The 23738-nt window shown below is 46.5% G+C and overlaps 1 protein-coding gene across 1 annotated transcript in view; it reads left to right on the forward strand.

Moving 5' to 3' along the window:
- The first annotated feature begins 2769 nt into the window (after positions 1 to 2769).
- The window catches only part of MLYCD (malonyl-CoA decarboxylase), a 48838-nt gene continuing 27869 nt past the window's right edge, over positions 2770 to 23738 (forward strand). The window contains exons 1-2 of the mRNA XM_083165404.1: positions 2770 to 3425; positions 21969 to 22081. Of these exons, the coding sequence (XP_083021530.1) occupies positions 2865 to 3425; positions 21969 to 22081 (674 nt within the window). The 5' untranslated portion in view covers positions 2770 to 2864. The remainder of the gene's footprint in view (positions 3426 to 21968; positions 22082 to 23738) is intronic.

A 23738-nucleotide genomic window follows, 5' to 3' on the forward strand; every position in this document is an offset into this window, starting at 1 on the left:
CCACCCCCTACCTTCATACCACCTCCCTGCCCATCTACCCACCGCTGCTTGCATACCACCCCCTGCCTGGATGCCACCCTCTGCCTATCTATCAACTCCTGCCTGCATACCACATCTGCCTGCATACCATCTCCTGCCTGCACACCACCCCCAGCCTGCACACCACCACCTGCCTGCACTCCACCTTCTGCCTTCATACCACCTCCTGCCTGCATACCCCCCTGCCTGCATACCACACCCATCCTCATACCACCCCCGACCGGCACACTACCTGCGTCTGCATAGCACCCCCTGCTTGCACACCACCTCTTGCCTGCATACCCACTCCTGCCTGCATTCCACCTCCTACCTCCATATTATCACCTGCCTGCATACCACCACCCCTGCCTGCACCCCACCCCCTACCTGCATAACACCTCCTGCACACTTACCACCCTCTACCTGGATACCACCCCCTGCCTGCATACCACCCCCTGCCTGCACACCACTCCCTGTCTGCACACCACCCCCTGCCTGCACACCACCTCCTGCCTGCACACCACCCCCTGCCTGCACACCACCCCCTGCCTGCACACCACCTCCTGTCTGCACACCACCCCCTGCCTGCATACCCCCCTACCTGCATACCAACCCCATCTGCATACCACTTCCTACCTGCATACCAGCTTACATACCACCTCCTGCCTGCATACCACCACCTCCTGTCAGCATACCACACCCTGCCTAAACATCCCGGCCTGCCTGCACACCACCCCTGTCTACACACCAACCCCTGCCTGCACACCGCCCCCTGTCTGCATACCACCTCCTGCCTGCATACCATCCTACATACCACCTCCTGCCTGCATACCAGCCTACATACCACCTCCTTCCTGCACACCACCTCTTGCCTGCGTACCATCACCTTCCTGCATACCACCTCCTGCCTGCATACCATCACCTTCCTGCACACCACCTCTTGCCTGCATACCATCACCTTCCTGCATACCACCTCCTGTCTGCATAATACCTCCTGCCTGCAAACCATCACCCCATGCCTGCATACCATCACCTTCCTGCATACCACCTCCTGCCTGCATACCATCACCTTCCTGCATACCACCTCTTGCCTGCATACCATCACCCCATGCCTGCACACCACCCCCTGTCTGCATAATACCTCCTGCCTGCATACCACCTCCTGCCTGCATACCATCACCCCATGCCTGCATACCACCTCCTGCCTGCATACCATCACCTTCCTGCATACCACCTCCTGCCTGCATACCATCACCCCATGCCTGCATACCACCTCCTGCCTGCATACCATCACCCCATGCCTGCACACCACCCCCTGTCTGCATAATACCTCCTGCCCACTTACCACCCCCTACCTGCATACCACCCCCTGCCTGCACACCACCGCCACTGCCAACTCTACCTTCCACCGCAAATGCCTCTGCCTGTCAATCAGGCAGATTTTTATAAAACTCAGCTGGAAACTCTGAAATGACTTCCCTGATTATTATTATATACTGTTTATGTACTTATTTCACATACGTTATTCATGAGCAGTCACGCTACTACTTTAGTGACATTTAAACATTACCACTGCTCAGGTTTCCTATGCTGACACTCATGAGTCACCTGCCTATAATATCTTGTAACTGAGAGGGCAGAGTAACCGTGCCATGCTCCCATAAACTTTCCTCTATTACTCCATCCTGCCAAGTAGGTTAAAGGCAGCCAGCAGGATTAATCTACCACAGCAAAAACAAATACACAGTAGCAGAAAACATAATGCAAAGTCTAGCACTGATATAAATAGTGGTTGTAGCTTCACGGATAAAAATTAACCTTTAGTTATTCATTATAAACCTTCTGTTATTATCATACAGTTTGTGATTATGTCTATATCAGCCCATAAACCAGATTAGCAGGTCTGTGCATCATGACTGGGCAATAAGAATGACTATTGATCTCTGCTTATCACAACTATGGACAACTCTCTTCCCCAAATTTACCAGTTACAATATTACCAGGGCATCTGAATACTTAGGTCCCCAGCAGCATACTACCAGCTGCTGGTGGGCAGAAAAAGGTGCAGAGAGGGGGTGTCCTGGATTCCTTGGGCATATGCCCCATTCTGTGCCCCCCATGTTCACCCTGGATTTCCCCCCTATTCTTTAAGAAGAAAAATAAAAATTCTAATGAAAGTATAGTTCAATGTGGGGGCTTCGTAAGTGATGTTACAAATTATGGTATATCACTGCTTTAATTATGTCTCAACCCAGTTGGCGTAGTGGTCAGTATTACCGCCTCGCAGCAGTATATATATATATATATATATATACACACACACACACACACACATATACAGTATATCCGGTGGATAGGTTAAACACTATCGATTGAAAGGCAAAAGGTCAACATGCACTAGGTCGACACAGGCAATAGTGAAAGGTTAACTTGAGTTTTTCACTACTTTTTTTTACTCTGATTACATTTTTCAAATCCGATTCCCGGGATTAAAAAAAACGTGAAACGTGCACATTGCTCCTGCCAGGTGTCGACCATTTCCATGTCGAGTTGTTGACTCCCCCCCCCCCCTTTTTAAAGTCGACCAATAGTGGTCGACCTACTTACTGCCAACCTAATGATCCACATTCATATATATTCACAACTTCACAAGCAATTTGGCTGCCACACGCAACATGGCGGCCATCCCGCCCCGGCTGCTGACGCACGGCACACCTTTTCCGCGATTGGCTGGCCGACGACCGCCCCTACGTCAGATGCATCAGATGATCGCCCTCGACCTACCCTGACGCAGCAGGTCACCGGCTGCCGGGGCAACCCCGCGCCGCTCGTGCCCCCGTTATATCATGCGACTGTCGCGCGTCCTCCTGCGGCGAGTCGCAGTTGTTGCTGTGTCGCGCTGCGTGCGGGTGAAGAAGAACACGCCGCCCTGCTTCCAGAGATCCCCCTGGTCTGTCCCTGCTCTCCTACCGTGCAGGAAGGTCAGCTCCTCTTCCCCTGCCATGGAAGAGCTCCTGAGCAAGTCCGTGCCCCCTCTGCCGCCCTACGAGACAAAGGAGAAGAGCCCCCCGCCCCCTGAGCCGCAGAGCTTGCACTTCATCCAGTGCTACGGCTCCCTGGAGAAGGGGGAGCGGGCGCTGCTGCTGGGGCAGCTGGCTGCTGAGTTCGGGGTGGACCATGCCCAGGTGGCAGAGCTCAGCAGCAAGCTGGTGCAGGCCCAGCAGAAGAGGGATCTGGGCACAGTGCTGCAGGTGGAGGACAGGCTCAGGTACTACCTCACCCCCCAGTACAAGCTGCTCTTCAGCCACATCAGTAAGCTGGAGGGGGGCATGAAGTTCCTGGTGGACCTCAGAGCTGACCTGGTGGAGAGTGTTGCGTCTAAGCTGGCAGATGTCCCCCACCTGCGGGTAAGGTGCCTGAGGTCTCTGGTGGTCTATTGCTTGGGCCATTGGTGGGTGAGCGACCTGCATGCTGGAGTTGCCACTGGGCTGCTTAATGGAGTTGCCCTGTCAACAGTATAGGTTGACATGTTGAAAAGGTTGACGGAAGCCATACAGATGTAGCCATGCTAGTCGTACCCATGATGAGTCTGAAAGGGCACATATGGCGTCCCTTGGGTGTGAATTTTATGGTGGGCCAGCAACTACCTGCAGGTCAATGTGTGTTTCCCATGGTGGAACATGTGTGTTATAGTACATAGACATACTAGCAGCTCTAGCTTTTCTGCGACTAGGATGCTTGGTAGCCAATCAGAGCACTGCTACATCTGTAGGTTGACATGGCGATGGTCAATGCATGAGATAATTGACGTAATTTTTGTCGACTTTCTCATACTTTACCATCCATGCGAATGCTAAATAGGAAGGTGGCCATAAGCGTCTCAAGCACAGCGGTGCTCAAGTGTTGACATTGATGCCAGAAAAAGAATAAAAAAACAACTCATGTCGACCTCTTTATTTCTCTACTTTTTTCCAGTGTTGACCTTGTGCATGTGGACCTAGACCTTTTCAAACCTCTTAAACCCTTGTACCCCTTGAATTTTACGCTCTCCCTTCCACCAGGTTTGTGCGTTCGACACACATCCTTGGGCATAAAGTATCCGTCAGTCAACTGGAGTATGGCAGCCATTTTCTTGTAGCACACCATCTGCTTATTTACCCCAACTGATCTCTACATGGTGTGTGGGGAGTGGTGACCTCATCGCTAGATCCAAGTGGTCTAAATGAACGCTAAAGTCAGAACCCTGTGATGGCAGGGATCAGTGACTAGCACTTTTACTATACATGTAGACATCTATTATGAATTTGTGGCATGTGGAGCGAGGGTCCCATGTTCAGATGTTGGTCCTCCCCAGATGTCTCTAGTCAGATGGTTATGATGTCAGAGGTCCTGTAACCCGCTTTAATTTATATCTCCTCTTATGCGCAGCCCGGTCCATTGGTAGATTTCAGTAGGTTTCCTTGGCCAGGAGAGTTGTGTAGTTCATGTTTATACCTAGTGCATAAACACATTGGGCCTGATTCAGATCCCCCCCCCAATAATTGAATGACCGCGCATGTTCACGGTATGCAGTGCCCCTGTCCAGGCTACCCCATCGATGGCCGTTCGCAAGTTGATTGACAGCTGGTTGCTGTCTGTGGGTGGCAATCTGGTGTTTTTTGGACATGGTCTGGAAAATGCAAGCAACTCCATGCCATTGGGAGGGTCAGTGACTATCGCAGCAGCCTCCTTCTCCCCACAGCCATGACATCGCCGAGTAAGCCTAGACCTGGGGTAGCCAACTCCAGTCCTCGAGAGCTACCAACAGTTAATGTTTTCCAGATCTCCTCACAGAATCACAAGTGAAGTAATTATCTCCACCTGAGGATCTTCTGTAATTTGACAGTCAGTAAAGCGTGCACCAGTGTACCTGTTAGGTGATCTGGAAAACATGAACTTTTGGTAGCTCGCGAGGACTGGAGTTGGCTACCCCTGGCCTAGACTTACTCGATGGCTGTGAACAGGTGGAAATCCATTCCTTCCATGGTGAGTGATTGTGAATGGATTTCCCCCTGTGTACATGGCTGCACATGTGTGGAGCCACTCTGGCGGGGCGTTGTTTACCTGGTTACTGGGCAGCCCTGTAATCAGGTCTGAATTAGGCCCATTCTGAGGGTAGCTTAAGAGGGACTAGTACCCTGACTCATGTCTTTTATGAGGATGACTACAATATACTCTGGTACAGCCCCTATGTAACTAATGGTTGATAATAGATTATTGTGCGTACAGTTTACATCGCTCTACCTGGGCTGGGAGGGTTTAGCTCTAGAACGAGGGTACAGATGACCTCACCAGTAAAACAGGTCGGCAGCCTAATGTGTGTAAATGGAAGTCCTCCATTATCCTCTGTTTAATATTCCAGCTGTTTTAGGTGTCACGTGCATATTATGTCTATTGCGTGCCTGTCACGTTAAATCGTCCATTAAAAGACTTTTTAACCTGTTGCTCACAGTGTGAGACACTTCCTAATGCGCACTTTAGTGCGAGCTGCACTTCACAGTCAGTTAGTAAGCGGCTTCATAAATAAGTGTAAAATCTTCATAATGGATCCGGGAACAGTTTCTTTGCAAAGCAACAATTTATATTCAGACCACAGAACTGATGGAATGATCCAGAAAAAAGCAGTTATGATACTGGACTTGTCTCTTAACCCCCAGGATTTTGGTGGAAAAGAGGGATAACAAGAAGAGAATGTTTGTGGCCCCCACAACCGAGCGAGAGAGGTCACGTTTGATCATGGCCTTTCCCTTTTGGTCTTCAATGTGGCTGCCAAGGTTTGATGGCGTACTTTGTGATTATCACAGAGCACCGCATATCCAAGTCCAACACTGACTGCATAGGGTCTTAGTGTCCGCACCCTGCACCTGTGCAGTTCCCCTTTCCTCCATCAGGTGGTGCTTCTAGCACAGTCTAGTCTGTATCTCAGCAGAGAGACACAGACCAAGGCACCACACTAGTGAGATGGGTATGGGTCATAGGGTCGACTTGAGCCAGCACGTGAAATAGGTTGACAGGGTTGGAAGGTCGACACAAGTATTAGGTTGACAATGGGAAATTGATAGTCAGAAGGTCAACATGAGTTTTATGTTTTAGTCCCAACTGATGACCTAGTTGACATGGACACCGGCTAAGTGTACCGTGCCCCCTTGCATGGCTCGCTGCACTCAGCACACTGTTATATTCTCCCTCCACGCCCTAGTAGGGCATGAAATACCACCTGTCGGCAGATGTCTGCTAAAAAAGTAATTAAAAACTTATGTCGACCTTTTCACTGTTAACCTTCCTATTGTTGACCTATTGCTTGTGTCAAACTCTAGACTTCGTCCAGTATGTACACTCAATATAGTTAACCAGGCCCTCCATCGTCTATACACGCAGCTCCGTTTTGACTAGATCGCCTGCATGTAGAATTTATAGTTTAATAGTACAATCCACATATAGCAATAATGGTAAAAATAATAGTTGTAGTACTAAAAGTATTATAAAGCAGTGGGAAAGACACCAGCCCCTTTTAGTCCATTGGTATGACTCTTAATTGTCTGTGGGCTACCTTAAGCCCCGTACACACTGGGGGATATATCGCTCAGTGTCCCGTTTGCATCAGCGACCAGAGATGGTCGCTGATGAAAAAGAAACTGCTGGGGGAGCCCGGCAGTGGAAACCAGCTGGTCTCAGGAGCATGTTCCTGCGATCACTACGGGGGAGAAAACGGGAGCGCGCACCCGGCGATATATATCGCCGGTGCACACTCCCATCGCGGGCAATGTGGTCGCAAAATTGCCCCCGTGTGTACACAGCCTAACTGTGATCTTTAGTCAATATCACAAATAGCCTCTATATTGAACAGTCAGGGTATTAGTAGAACACAGAATTTCTGGTTCAACTTATTTAAAAGTGGTGTTAATTTGTAGTGGTCAAAAGACCTACAGTGCTGCCGGGATTTCCCAAGTTGGTATATTCCTGTTGTCAATTTTATTAATGACAAGATGTTAATTCAGGATGGCAGAACCTCTAATTATTGGCTCTCTCATATACCAAGGTGCATCCACACAGGTCTTATAATGTGTACATGGGTAATACCTTTAGGATTGCTAAACTCCTGTAAGTTGTTGTTATATTGCCTTAGGCACTGTCCCAGACACCGGAGGTGTGTTGGCGAATAATTCAGCGGTGTTTGCTGCGGCTGCTGTCTGTGGGGTCAGATTGCAGTGTGAGCCTAACTCGCTCCAACACTGCTTATGTAAGCCGTTGTGCACTCCCAGCTGGGCGGTGGACACCCACAATGGAACCAGACTTGCAGCCGCTAGTTTTGGATATCCTGCCTCCATGTTAGTGCAGCTTGCGGTCCACAGGAAAAGCTGGTTGGGCAGTCTCACAATAGTTCCGTGCAAATTCGTACAAACGGAGCCTTGGAGTCACACAGTTGCTGGTGTCAATACCCACACACCGATCAAATATCAATAGGAAGAGGTCTCTTGATGCGTTTCTCTGTCATTTAATGTGACGGTTTCCTCAGAAGGCCCTTTCTGTGTGTCAAAAGGATATGTGTTTAAACAGATCACACATACCCAGAGACGCATAGAGTGGTAGTGAAAAAACATTTTTGGTTGTTGTGTTTCTATCTCATCCTTAGGGCGGTTTCACACTGTCCGGCTCCTGCCGGACGGGAAATTACCGCACGGCTTAAAAGCCGTGCCGCCCTTACAGTGTGTGATGGGACAGCTCTGTGTCCATTCACACTGGACGGTCATGGCGCGGCCGCCGGGTAGCAGCCGGATCTTACCACTGCAGTGTCCGGCTGCCGTGCCGTGGCCTTCCCGTTCTGCCCATTCAGTGTGGTGTGGAAGGCAATGGGCGCCTTCACACACCATGGAGATTACCGGATACTTACGCCCGCCCCCATGTGACGAGTAGGGCGGGCGTACACCCCGTCAGACTGGAAATGCCAGTCAAACTGTCTGGACCCACCCCCATGTGACGAGGGGGCGGGGCCACAGGATCTCCAAACCGGACCATGTGAAAGGTCCAGAAATCCGGCTAAAAGCCGTACAAAGTGGGTCCGGCTTTTTTCCGTCTGGTCAAAACCGGAGTGTATGAAACCAGCCTTAGGGTCAGTTATGTGGTAATGGACAGGATTACCTTCTGTTTGTTCAGTTTGACTTTTACATTGGCCATAAATAACTTGAATTGTTCCAATCCAGGGCACCCCTTCATGTCCCACAAGGGGTGTCACGGCACACAGATTGTGAACCAGTGGGCTAATCCTTTGCATCTTCTGTATGGTTGGCACAAATATGATCTAGTGATGACTTGCCGAAACCATCGCCCAGTGTGTGCTGCTGTGTAAATGGGATGTAATGCGTTTCCTTGTACAGTTTACGCTCAGTTTATCAACTGTTAATCTGTCCCATAGTACCCCAGCGCCATGTATTACAGCAGTATCATGAAAGATAATATAAGAATGGCTATGTTGGCCATACATCTACATCCTGAATATTCATTCTGCTGCCTCTGATCCGATCCACGTTCCGTCAGGGTATCTTCAAAAAAACATCCCTGATTGTCCAAATCGCGCCAATCCGTTTTTGGTCTAAATTGGCAAATCAAAGTTTTAAACAAGTTGGATTTCCTTGATCCCCTCACTCAGGAATTTGGGGTATGGGGCACTACCCCTAATATATATGTGCCTATAAGACCCTATTTCAGATACTATGACATACCCAAAGAATTCAAGTTCACACACTTCAAATAATCTTTGTAGTATTAATGTAAGGGCTGTTCTACACAGAATGCTGTCTGCAGGAAGACGTACTGTACCATCTCCACAATTACTGCACTTCTCCCAAACATTTAATTACTACCCTCTAATATCACAGTGTTTGCCATTTCCCCCGCATGCCGCATTGAGAAGTTCATTATAGCGCACATAGAGCTAATATGAAATGAAATTGGATTCATTGACAGGGCCAGCGGGGTTATACGCGGCAGTTTGGGCTTTTCCCTCCTTTATCTCCGCACTATAAGAATGCAGTTGGCATACTGTTAAGCATTTGTTTTTTCCGCTATTTATGCCACTGAGTTCTCCTCTAATCTTCTTGCTGTATTGTTCCCTGCCCATTTGCATTCTGAAAATGCCTTTACATTCCCTTATCTCCCTGCAGAATGCAGCCTTTTGATTTGAAAGCACCCTAAGGTACACACAATTAAATCTTTATTTTTTTTCAGATTTAATTGAGCTCTGGAATACATAAAATGGAAAACATTTCTTTTAACTCCTTCAAAAGAGAATCCTACAAAGACGAAGCATTTGCTTAGTTATAGAGTAGGCCAGGTGAAGATGCAGTGGGGGGTCGCTGCTAAAATGTCCTTGGCCTAAGGAAACCCGTGCATGTTTCAGTTGGGCAAGCTGTATGCAGTAATCACTATCCGACCGTGTCCTCAGCGGGCGCACTCAGCTTTCGCTGCAGATTGTGGCGTCAGTACATGAAGGGCCATTTCTTATCTAAAGTGGATCATAAAGTGCATTTATTTTTCTCTAACGTCCTAGGGTATACTGGGATTCAGGTAGACAATGGGGTATAGATGGGTCCGAAGGAGCCGGTGCACTTTAATAAAAATTAACATCCTGTGTGCTGGCTCCTCCCCTCTATGCCCCCTCCCACAGCCCAGTTTAGAAAAAAGTGCCCTACGGGCCGGTAGCACACTCTGGAGCTCCAGAGTTATTTGCATTATTATTATTATTATTATTATTATTATTTTTTAAAATTTTTTATTCATTTTACATTTTTGCAGCAAGCAGAGCTTACTGCTGTCCTGATGGAGGGATCACGGCACCAACCTCTTACAGGGTTAATGGTCCGTGTCCTGCTGCCGGGGTTTGGTCCCGGACGGTGATGTTACCGCAGTCATAAAGAACTGACGAGCACACCATCAGCCTGCGCCCCATCAGCGTAAAGCGGGGTTGGAAGTCTCCCTCAGGGATTCTTTAAGCCGCGGTGGCGCGTATTTTACACAGAGCCGCGCCATATTGGAGGCAGAGCCTCCCGGAGAGCGCGAACAGCAGCAGCAGCCGGCGCCATTACAGCTTGCTGAGGGCTCCGCGACTACGCAGAAGGACCGTACAACAGACTGGTAACACAGTGGGGTTGTGGGGGTCCATGGGCGCTTGTTAGTGCTCCCTTTTTAGTCCTCTATAGGACTATACTGCTATTGTTGTTAGCCCGGGTGCTGACTTAACGCCCAGCTAAGGGCTTGTGTGCTGGTTCTCCCTCTCTGTCCCTCCTCACGGCCTGGGGAAGGGAGAGTTTGCTCTGTGGGTACATACATTGTATTAGTCTTATACTGACAGCATGGCAGGGAAGAAGTCTGTATGTCAGTCATGCCACGCTAAATTCACCCCCTTGGTGGAGGGGTCACTTGTGTGTGAGAATTGTATGGCACCTGCGCAGGGAACTAGCAGCCAGGAGCCTGCTTGGTTGGAATCCATTAAAGGAATGATGTCTTCTATTTCGTCTGAATTAGCTGTTGCTAGACAGGAGAGACATGATTTACAGAGATCTGTGGCTGATCTTAGAGCTACACCTACTGCTCAGAGACCCCCTAAGTTACTTCCTCAAAAGCGCTCTTTGCCTGCTCTGCTTGGCACAGACACTGAAGATGAGGAACAAGAAGAGGATGAGGTAGATATCCCTGAGGCGGTTGAGGAATCTCACTCTCAAGGGGTGGATGCTCTTATTTTTGCTATTAGAGAGGTCCTTAATCTTCCTGATAAGGAAGAGGAACAGACAGAACTAATGTTCTCTACAAGAGAAAAATCCTCTGCCACTTTTCCTGTCTCTACAGAGCTTAATAGGAAATTTCAACAGTCCTGGGCTCACCCAGAAAAGAGATTTCAGGTGCCAAAAAGGTTCCTATCTATTTTTCCTTTTCCTCCTGAGGACAGGAAGGTGTGGGAGACCCCACCGGCAGTGGATACATCTGTATCCAGGCTCTCAAAAAAGATAGTTCTCCCCGTACCTGGGGCAGTCTCCTTAAAGGATCCGGCAGATAGAAAGCTGGAAACTACTTTAAGGGCGATTTATGTGGCATCTGGGGCTACTCAGAGACCAGTTATTGCAGGTTGTTGGATAACCAAGGCCATTAGCAAATGGGCTGAGGCAATTCAGTCTGATTTACAGGAGGACAACCCTCAGGTGGATATGCTCACCCTTCTGAGGCATATCCAGGAATCTGCGGATTTCTTATGTGAAGCGTTAAAGGAGATTGGCGTGGTGGCAGCTCAGACAAACACTATGTCTGTGTCCGCCCGCAGAGTTTTATGGTTGCGACAATGGGCGGCCGACCCAGAGTCTAAGAGGGGTGTAGAGGCTTTACCTTTCACTGGGGAGGCACTATTCGGTGAAGAACTAAATAAGTGGATTTCACAGGCAACTGCTGGGAAGTCCACTTACCTGCCGTCTGCCCCTCCACCACCACGGAGAAATTATTCAGGCCCCTCCCTGCAGTCCTTTCGGACCGCGAGGTTCAGGTCCAGAGGCCGTGGAGCCTCAAATGCAGTCAGAGGTACAAGAGGTAAGTCCCGCAGAACTCAGTCAGCAGTCCTGCCCAATCAGGCTCACACCACCCCTCAGGAAAAGCCCTCAGCATGACTGTTCCCTTCTTCAGGAGGGGGACATTCCAGTGGGAGCCCGTTTATTACATTTCAGCCCGGTTTGGCGGGCGTCTGCCCTGGATCCCTGGGTGCTAGAATTAGTGACAAGGGGATACAGGATAGTTTGCCTCTACCCCGCCTCAAAAATTATTTAAGTCAGCCTTACCAGCTTCACAAGAATCTCAAAAGAACCTTTTGGAGGCTGTTGGGAAACTAATAGATCAGGCAGTGGTAATCCCGGTACCAACCCATCTCAGGGGGAGAGGATACTACTCCGACGTGTTCATCGTACCCAAACCAGACAGTTCGGTACGCGCTATACTGAATCTTCGGTTTCTGAACATGCATCTCAAGACCTTCAAGTTCAAGATGGAGTCGTTGAGGGCGGTCATTTCGGGATTGGAGGAAAAGGAGTTCTTGGTGTCGTTAGACATAAAGGATGCTTAACTTCACATCCCGATATGGCCGCCGCATCAAGCCTATCTTCGCTTCACGATTCTAAACGACCACTACCAGTTCAGGGCCTTACCGTTTGGCCTGTCTACAGCCCCTCGGATATTCACGAAGGTCATGGCGGAGATGATGCTTCTGCTTCGCCGGGCCGGAGTGAATATTGTGCCATACCTGGACGACCTTTTAATAAAGTCCCCCACCAGAGAATTACTGGAGGAGAGTGTCCGTACCACCTTCAGGATCCTGTCAACCCACGGATGGATCCTGAATCTAAAGAAGTCGCAGCTGGTACCATCTCAAAGAATTCTTTTCCTAGGGATGATACTAGACACAGTGGCCCAGAAAGTCTTCCTGCCAATGGAAAAGGTTTTGGCCATCCAGAGGATGGTGCGGTTGTTTCTGAAACCGCGCAGAATATCTGTCCACTCCTGCATACAACTACTCGGGAAGATGGTAGCAGCATACGAGGCGATCCCCTACGGACGTTTCCATGCGAGGACTTTCCAACTGGACCTCCTAAACAAGTGGACGGGTTCTCACCTCCACATGCACTCATTGGTCACACTGTCATCGGAAACGAGAGTCTCCCTTCTGTGGTGGCTGAAGTCATCCAACCTTCTAGAGGGAAGGAAGTTTGGAATTCACCCATGGGTGCTCCTAACAACAGACGCCAGCCTGAGGGGATGGGGAGCCGTAACTCAAGGAGTTCACTTTCAGGGTCTTTGGTCAGAACAGGAAGCCTCTCTTCCCATAAACATTTTGGAACTAAGAGCGATACATCAAGCCTTACTACAGGCCTCCGATCTGTTAAGAGGAAGGCCAGTACAGGTCCAATCGGACAATGTCACGGCAGTGGCATATATAAATCGCCAAGGGGGCACAAAAAGCAGGTCTGCCATGAGAGAAGCTGCAAAGATTCTAAGATGGGCGGAAAGCCACGCAGAGGCCATATCGGCCATCTTCATTCCGGGAGTACAAAACTTACTAGCGGATTATCTCAGCAGACACACTCTACACCCAGGAGAGTGGAGTCTACACCCTCAGATATTTCAGATGCTGGTGGACAGATGGGGGTGCCCTCAGGTCGATATGATGGCGTCCCAAACGAACAAGAAACTTCCGAAATACTGCTCCCGAACGCGGGACCCTCTGGCAGTGTCGGTGGATGCCCTGACGGCGCCATGGCCCTTCAGCTTCATTTACCTGTTCCCACCCATCCCATTGATCCCGAGAATTCTCAAGCGGATAAAGCGGGAAAGGGTTCTGGTGATTTTCATCGCTCCATATTGGCCACGCAGGACTTGGTTTGCGGACCTTCTATCCCTGTCACTGGAAGACCCTTGGCCTCTGCCACATCGTCCAGATCTTCTTCAGCAAGGGCCGTTCATTTATCACGACTTACGTCGGCTAAATTTTAATGGCGTGGAGATTGAAAGGGAAATCCTAGCAAGAAAAGGCATCCCAAGTACCGTTATTCCAACTATGCTCCAGGCTAGGAAGATGGTCACCTCAAAGCATTATTACAGAATCTGGAAGCGTTATGTCTCTTGGTGTGAAAGCCATAGATTCTCTCCTACTGAATTCAAATTGGGAAGATTCCTGAGATTTCTACAAGCTGGTGTTGATCTGGGCCTTAGGCTAGGATCTATTAAGGTCCAGATCTCTGCACTGTCTATATTCTTCCAAAGACAGTTGGCGACTCTCCCAGAGGTGCAGACCTTCATTAAAGGTGTTCTACACATCCAGCCACCCTTCAAAAGTCCGGTGGCGCCTTGGGATCTAAACCTGGTTTTGGAGTTTCTACAATCATCCTGGTTCGAGCCTATGAAGACAGCAGAAATAAAGTTTCTTACCTGGAAAACTGTTCTGTTATTGGCGTTAGCATCTGGTAGAAGAGTCTCCGAGTTGAGCGAGCGCACTATCTTGCAGAAGCCCATATCTAATTTTTCATGCAGACAGAGCTGAGCTGCGTACAGGGCCGAAGTTCCTCCCAAAGGTGGTCTCGGCTTTCCATATTAACCAGCCCATTGTGGTTCCATTGGTTACTACTGGTTCTTCCACCCCTAAATCTCTGGATGTGGTCAGAGCCTTGAGGACTTATGTTTCTCGAACAGCTCGTACAAGAAAGTCTGATTTTTCTTTTCATTCTATACGATGCAAGAAAGATTGGATGTCCAGCGACAAAGCAATCCATTGCCAGATGGATCAGATTAACTATTCAGATGGCTTATTCGCAGGCCTCGATTCCTGCTCCGGCCTCCATATCTGCTCACTCTACCAGGTCGGTGAGTGCCTCGTGGGCGGCTGCTCGAGGAACGTCATTACTACAGTTGTGTAGGGCAGCCACCTGGTCGGGAAACAATACCTTTGTAAGGTTTTACAGTTTTGATACTCTGGCATCAGAGGATCTACAGTTTGGAAATTCGGTTTTACAGGGACCTCAGCACTCTCCCGCCCGTTGTGGGAGCTTTGGGACGTCCCCATTGTCTACCTGAATCCCAGTATACCCTAGGACGTTAGAGAAAAGGGGATTTTGATTACCTACCGGTAAATCCTTTTCTCGTAGTCCGTAGGGTATACTGGGCTCCCACCTCTGTGCTTCGTTCTACTGTTTGGCGTGTTTTGACTGACTGGTTTCGTCAGTGTTATGCTGTTGGTAGTTAAAGTTAAAGTTATTTCCTCCTCTCATAGTATGACCGTCTCCTTCGGGCACAGTTTTCTAAACTGGGCTTTGGGAGGGGGCATAGAGGGGAGGAGCCAGCACACAGGATGTTAATTTTTATTAAAGTGCACCGGCTCCTTCGGACCCATCTATACCCAGGATGTTAATTTTTATTAAAGTGCACCGGCTCCTTCGGACCCATCTATACCCTATTGTCTACCTGAATCCCAGTATACCCTACGGACTACGAGAAAAGGATTTACCGGTAGGTAATCAAAATCCCATTATTATTATTCAAATAACTTCCATGGTTGCCACCGGCATTAAGACCACCATGGACTACCAGAGGCCGCCCTCCTTTTGGGATAGGCAGATTCTGTAGCGCCCTCCAGATACCAAACCATAGACCGCTTCCTAATGGTAGAGCTGGACATGAGCCAGGAAAATGATACTAAAATACACAGAGCCCTTAGCAAGCCACAATTGCGCTCTGCGCCAGTCCCACCCCTTGAGTCATGTTGTTGCGCATATAAGGTGGCTGGCAGGCCAGCAGCACTAGTAATACCCCTTTTACACCAAAATCCCTGATCGGAACCTGGTCTTTGAACAAAGGAGTTTCCAGGGTTGGACCCAGCTTCATACCCCATTTACACAGCACTTCAACCTGGGTCTGCACCATTTACACTGAACCTGGGTCAGCCTGCTGTTCCCTATGGATGACATTAAAAATTTCCATTTTAGGACTGATAAACTGCCACCCAACCTTCCCTCAATGATTTAAATATAAATTAAAAGACATGACTAGTTAACATTGAAAAATGTTGGTTGGTTTATTTTGCAAAGTATTTTTTCAAAAAGTTATATTCAGTGCTCAAGCACACATAGCGGTATAAAAGTGCAGCATCTCCCATGTGCTCCCCCCAGCCCCCTTCCCCTGCAGCAGCAGACTGAATCTCCCATGTGCTCCCCTGGGATACGGTCAGTTGGTCGACGTAAAGGTGGTCAAAAGTCATTTTTGTCGACATACTGCAAGGTCCACAGGGGTCTAGGTCGACATGGGACAAAGTCAACAGGTCATTAGGTTGACACAAGCATTAGGTCGACCATGGTGTAGGGCGACAGTCAAAAGGTTGACATGGGGTTTTTCTCTGTTTATTATGCCGACAGGCATATTTCATGTCCACTAGGTCAGTGATGGCTAACCTTGACACTCCAGCTGTTGTTGAACTACACATGGCCATGTTAAAACTGATGCAGGGCATGCTGGATGTGTAGAAAAGAGAGTGTGCCAGCGCTGGCTGTGATCAAATATACTAGTACACGATTCTCAAAAAGTATACAATTTATTAATAGCAATAAACAAAATTATAATAAAAACAATGGATAATGTTTAAAAACACTAAAATGAGTCGCTCTAGAACCATAAAAAGTCCATAGTGCACAATTTGAAGAGGTATCCCCAGGGGATATTTTTGAGAATAAATTTTCAAATAGCTGTTAGGCTCATAAGGTATTTAAATGAGTGTAGCTGTATATTACCGTTCCAATTTTGGTCTGGTCCAGTGATTACCAGATTGCGTAACTTGTGTCCTTAGGTTGTCCTATAATTTCAAGGACTCAGGATATCCCAATGAACGAATGTCCTCTGTAGTGGTTGCTGGATAATTAGGGAACAGGCTGTGTCCCATGTATTTCTTAGGTCCAGAAGAATTCTTAGAGGTTCATCGATGGGAGAATGGACTTGTCACTTGGTAGATGGAAGGTAGATGTTGTAACAGCATAGACTCAAGGCTCAACGCGTTTCCCCGGAATCTCCGGCTTCATCAGGAGCATATCTGCTCCTGATGAAGCCGGAGATTCCGGGGAAACGCGTTGAGCCTTGAGTCTATGCTATTACAACATCTACCTTCCATCTACCAAGTGACAAGTCCATTCTCCCATCGATGAACCTCTAAGAATTCTTCTGGACCTAAGAAATACATGGGACACAGCCTGTTCCCTAATTATCCAGCAACCACTACAGAGGACATTCGTTCATTGGGATATCCTGAGTCCTTGAAATTATAGGACAACCTAAGGACACAAGTTACGCAATCTGGTAATCACTGGACCAGACCAAAATTGGAACGGTAATATACAGCTACACTTATTTAAATACCTTATGAGCCTAACAGCTATTTGAAAATTTATTCTCAAAAATATCCCCTGGGGATACCTCTTCAAATTGTGCACTATGGACTTTTTATGGTTCTAGAGCGACTCATTTTAGTGTTTTTAAACATTATCCATTGTTTTTATTATAATTTTGTTTATTGCTATTAATAAATTGTATACTTTTTGAGAACCGTGTACTAGTATATTTGATCACAGCCAGCGCTGGCACACTCTCTTTTCTTTACTTGTTACATAATTGGGTCTGACAAACCCAGTGCCAGCTGCTGCTGATAGCGCACCACACAAATCCTCTTTTCTCTAAATCATGCTGGATGTGTAGTTTAACCTTGGCACTCCAGCGGTTGTTGGCCATCACTGCACTAGGGTATGGTAGGAGAATAAAATAGTGTGCCTAATGCATGGACACTTAAAACTGTGCCCATGTCGACTGTGTCGACAATCGGGTAAAAAAAAATGGAAAAACCCTATATTGACCTTTTTGACTGTCGACCTAGACCATGTCAACCTAATGCTTGTGTCGACCTATCGACCTTGCCCCATGTCAACTTAGACCCCTTATATCCATGTCGACCTAGTGACTGTTGACAATCTTTAGGTCGACCATACAATCTATACCCCCCCCCCCCCCCTCCCAAAATAACATAAATGATTTCTGTAGGTAGGGTATATATCCCTAAAAAAAAATGGAGTCACTGGAGTGGGAGGCACATCACACACCTATTAAAGCTGATATTTATATAACCAAAGAACAATAAGTGAAATGCGCAGTTTACGTACTTATTCCGTAACTTGCGTACCCTTTATTCCTAGCTACGTACGAACAAAACGTAGCGCAGCATAGCGTACCTTTTCCGTGTATTGTACACGCTGAATCAATAACAGTAATGGGAAATTCCTTCGCAGTACTTAGTCTCTAATCTGCGAATACCTTTTAAGGACAATGTCCGTGATATACGTTATCGCTAGATGCGAATAATAGACTAGACCACAATATAACAAGTGAGGAGATAGATTCTCCAAAATAGTGTATTTAGTCCCTAGCAGACAAAAGGGGATTACAGAAAGAAGAAAATACAGGATAACACGTGATACAATTATCTAACAATAATAAGTATACTTTAAAACACTAACAAAGGAACAGATACAATTATAATCAGCCACATTACACAGAACAGGAATACAAATGTTACCGTCATGGAATAGCGCAGCGCAGTCCGGTCGGAGCTCGCTATATTCAAATAGAACTATAGCCCGGGTCAATGGTGAGGGGATAACAGCAGTGCCGAAGTGACTGAGCCAGCCCAGGGTTCGCTATCTTTATAGGGTCAAAAGGGGGAGGTCAAAGGCCATTCCTATTGGTCCAGTGTTCGAATGTCCAGTCCTCAGTGATTGGGGCAAAGTATTACACCTGGTTTGGATTGGTGCAGGGGGAGTGTACTTTGGTGTCCTTTGTGTGTTGGCATCGTCGTCGGGGGTCGTAAACAGCAACAAGAACCGGTTATAACTGGATTCCTTTGTCTCACACAGTTTAGCAGAAATAGTCCTTGAAATATGGATTTTGTCCGTAATTATCGGACCATATGAGTTGCGAAGCTTTCGCAATGACCGGAGTGCTGCGCATAGGAAACGGAACATAACGATACTAAACATTATACAGACATAGTGTGTATTGCTGATTAAACTATGTGTAGTGCTCTAGACCTTTAACTATGTTTTATTTGGTGTAAGTATGGTATTATGAATTTATGTGTATTAGTATGGCTGCGCTTATGATCCACTTTGTTACACAGACTCGGGTATTTATACTTTATTTGCGCAACTCTGTGAACCAAAATGGCGGCCATACTATCCTAAAATGGCGTGTGTGCAACTCTACTTTAACACAACCTCCTCCTTTAAGCTCTTCGTCCCGCTACTGCCTGACAGTGCTGCTTCCTAGTGCCAGATAGGGTTGTGGCAGGTCCTCCTGTCGAGCTCCAGGTAGCAGCCTGTGTGCACTGGCTGCTGTCTTTTTGCTGCTGTAATACACTGTGGAACGCATGGCACTGACTTACGGAAAGGTGTCCCGTGCTTATGGTATCCTTTCAGCACTACCTGGATGTCCCGACCTGGGACCATTTACACCGCTCACGACCCTGGTCAGGACCTGGGTAGGAGTCCAGTGTCAATGGACCTGGGTTGGACCATTTTACACCAACACTAACCTGGGTCTGACCTGGGTTTTTCCTTGGTGTAAAAGGGGTAAAAGTGTATCAGTGATTGGCATCCTTAGCATTCTCTGATTGGCTGTACAGACTGTCCGTCAGAAACAAGGGTTGTGGAGTTTTGAATGGGCCGTCCCAGTACTTGCACTCTGTGCTACTGAATTACTGAACTACTTACCCGTAGTTATGGCCCTGCTTAGACACAAGGGGTGCAGGGTTATGCTGCATAGCATTGTTTATTGTCCGGCATAGACCAATTTTAAGGTACGGGTAATAAACGCAGCCCTACGTTCCTCGGCATCTTTATATAAATCATTTTGTCTATTTCCTTCTCAGTTCTTATTGCTAAAAGAGTAATTTAAATAATTGTTCCTTTTAGGTATCTCTCATAAGGTGTGTGACCAAATTGTACCGAACTGACTGTCCGGTGCTTGGGAAAACGGCAGGTGTGTGTAGGGGGTAATTAGTGCCGATGGTCGCCCAGGCTGACCGTTTGTGGGCCGTGTGTTATTTGAAGTAGACTATTATTTTCAATATGGAATTTCTATAGGAAAAAAGTTTTCTTGCAGACCGTAAAATTGGAAATATACCAATTCACAATCTGCAAAAAGCCCCAGCGCTCAAAATTTAAAAATAATTAATGTGTTTAGAGATATCCAATAAGGGACAGCTGCTGCAAATCACAACTGTGGGTTTGCCTATACCCACAAAGGTATAATAGTACAGAGAGGGGGAAGGGTAATTGGTATGTATTGCGCTGCTGAACCCAATTTATTGTATATATACTCTAAAATAGAGGAAATGACCAACGTGCAGTGAATGACACGGACACACTGCTTAAAAAAGTATAAATTTAATATAGTATATCAAATAATACATAAAACATTAAGGGAAATAATCAGGAACACAAAAATTACATATATAAGAAAAATAAAAAACACATTAAATATGACACTCTATTAAAAATCTTTCATAGGATAGATATATCGGCTGGGTGGTTGTAGCCTGATAGATAATAGTCCTTAAATAGGGCTAGAAATGGACGTTCGTTAAATTGGAGGCACTCCGCTGTTAATAAGCCACATAAAGAATAATGAAATTTGTTAGATGGTTTTTATGCGTCTCAGAAATGCTGTTAGTAGGAATTGGTTGATATGAATAATAGAATAAATGTCCGATGAAAAGTTATTGTTTGGTAGGATGAAATGAATAGAGGTAACAGTCACTCTGGCGTATAAGTAGCACGCACTATAGCAAACAGATGGTTGATTTTGCGTATAGCAAGCAGAATGTATGCAGCAGTGATGGTATGCAGTGATTGGAAACGGGGTTAATGGTTTTATCTCACCCACAGATAGCGCTTGCCAAGTCTGATGGTTGCTCCGTTTCCCGTAAGGAGGAAGATGTTAGTGGCCGGTAGTTGTCCTCTGTGGGTCGCCAGATGCACTGGCGCCGGCGGGTGGTGTTGCTCTCCTGAAAGGACGGAGCGTCCTAATGCTCAGACGGCGATACTGCTGCTGACGATGTTTGCGCTGTTCTTCCGTGTAGCGCTAAGGCTGTGTATACAGCGGGACAATGAGTGGCGGCGGGCGGCTCCAAACGTCTCAGTGGTATGACGTCAACGCGTTTCGTCTCCTACGTGGTATTGGAGACTTTTTCAAGACGGATACTAGTGCTTATTCTGTATCCCTTTTATTTGGTCAGGCTGATTGGATCAATTATCCTATTTTCTACATAACATTAGTAAATATAGATAAAAAAATATAATAATAATATATAGATAGAGTGGTTCATATAAACATTTAGTCATTCGATAAATAATACTAAAAAGCAGTGTGTCCGATACTTAGATGCAAATAAAAACGCTACATTGTAAGAACTGTTCTAATTGTTAACTAATAGGGGTCAGCTGTCACAGAGTTGTTTCCCAGACAAATCGTTACTCAGTTTAGAGGCAAAGCATAGGATGTTAATTCATGTTCCATTCTATTGGTCAGTTAGTATAGAGAGAGCAAAAACAGAGAGAGATTATATCCAATGATAATATACAATATTATTACGATGCACATCATTGACATTAATGCATATATATATATTGAAGAGGCAATTTACAGAGCATACAGGTTCAGTTTATTAAATTATAATGTTTATTAATCTATGCATTTTGAAGTTGCAGTAAACCAATATATAGATTTTACATTTAGCTAGAATTACAGCAAAGGTATGTTATCATTATATTAAATCTAATCTTCAGTATATTATTTATTTATTTATGACTGCTGTTGAGAGACCATCAAGATAGAAAAAAAATAATATATAATATAAAATATATTGAAAATAAAAATAAAAATATATACATATGGAGAAAAAAGAAAGAAATGTGTGTGTGTGTGTGTGTATATGTATATATATATATATATATATATATGTGTAATATATATATATATATATATATATATATATATATATATATATATATATATATATATATATATATATATATATATATATATATATATATATATATATATATATATATATATATATATATATATAATTTTGTGTATTAAGCCAGGAAATTAGTTTGAATTGATTCCTATTAGATCACAGAAAAGGAGGGGGAAGGGGGGGGGGATTTTTTTAGACAACCCTTATATCTACAGACTATTATTTTCAATATGGAAATAGAAATGTACAGATAAGATGGAATGCTTTTTTATATTGAAGTGTTTCAAAGGTCTCTCTCTCCCTCTCTCTTGTCCTGCAGGAGATGAATGGTGTCCTGAGAAACATGCTCTCCGAGTGGTTCTCTGTAGGGTTTCTCCACCTGGAGAGAATAACCTGGCAGTCCCCCTGTGAGATCCTACAGAAGATTAGTGAGTAAGTGCTCTCCATTGTAGTTGCTTATTTTAGCCTCTGCAGTAACACACGGGCCAGGGATGTAAGATGTGTCTACCTGGACGAGACCCTTTAGTGCAGGGGTGTCCAAACTTTTTGCGACGAGGGCCAGATTTGGTGAAGTGTAAATGTGGGGGCCGAACATTCAGCCTGACATTCTTTGAATCATTAATCACCCCACTCTGCCCCCATTCACTCTATGTCCCCCTGCCTGTCCCTTCACTGTATTTCCCCCATTCACTGTATGTTCCCCACTCTGCACATATTCACTATGTTCCCCAGCCTGCCCCCCTTCTCTTAATGTCCATCAGTGTCTCCATTCATTGTATGTCCCCAAGCCTTACCATCCTTCACTGTATGACTCCCATTCACTGTATGACCCCCATTCACTATGTACCCCACTCTGCCCCCATTCACTGTATGTCCCCCAGCCTGACCCTCCTTCACTGTATGTCCCCCACTCTGCCCCCTCCCTTCTCTGTATGTTTCCCAGCCCCTTGTGTGAGCCAGAGGAAGGAGAGGTAAAGTAGGCACTGCAAGGACAGGAGATGCTTGGGCTCCCGCTGCTGCCCTCCTCCGCTCTGCATGTTACGGGAGCAAGCTTCCCCCTTGCTGCCCCCCTCCCCACACACTGCTGTCACTGTGATTGTGGAGTAGGGTGATATATACGATTGCAGCAGCAGGGGTAGGACACCAAACACATCTGACTGTGGCGTCCGGCACCTCCTCACTGCAGCAGCCAGCAAGGTAAAGGCGTGCTCACCGGGGCCCCACCTTTAGTGTCCTGTGCTTCCCACATCTGATGTTCTGCCCGCTTCCAGCTGGAGGCTGCGGGCCACTTGAAATGCCAGCACGGGCCGCAATTGGCCCCCGGGCCTGACTTTGGACATGCCTGCTTTAGTGTCTGGCTTACAGATATTTGGGTGGGTAAGATTCAACTGGTTACACTAGAAGCACCACCTGAGCTCATCGCTGTTACACCAGTCCAGCAGTTTGCCCACTGGTCTACATACCCCGGTGGTAATATGTCTTTAATCCGGCGGCGCCGCCTCAAAAGTACTTTCCAGGTTTGAGGGTCATCTCTAACTGGCGATTGCATGGTAGAAATGAAGGACACTACAGATTTTAGAGGTGGTATGTTTTTTTGCGCAGCAATGAGAAATTAATATATTTTGAGAACTTTTATGGAGATGTAGTCAGGATCCTGGTGGTTGGGATCTTGGCGGTCAGAATCTAAACACCTGAAAAACTAAGGGAAGGGTTACACTATGGTTGGGGAAAGTTAGGGTGAAGGTGCAGGAGGGTTGGGTTAAAATACAATGATCTGTCAGCATTCTTAAATTCAGAATTCTGAGTTTCTGCATGCCAAACACTGGTCCAAACACTTTTTAGGCTGTGAAATCAGAGATACACTAGGTGGCCATATGCAATCAATAATGCTATAAACTCCAATATATCATAATGTAACCCCAGACCCCTGGCCAGCCTATCCAGCATCATGAGCATTATCCCCATGTAAAGACAGCAACAGGTGCAACTAATCAGCTTGACTGCAATTCATTCCTCATCTCAACCAAAACCAGGACTGGACCCATGTTCAACTGCTGTTTTATGATTAAACGTGGAAATCCTGATGCCC

This window comes from Crinia signifera, chromosome 11, assembly GCF_055691185.1.
Source record: "Crinia signifera chromosome 11, ASM5569118v1, whole genome shotgun sequence".
Classification (NCBI taxonomy): domain Eukaryota; kingdom Metazoa; phylum Chordata; class Amphibia; order Anura; family Myobatrachidae; genus Crinia; species Crinia signifera.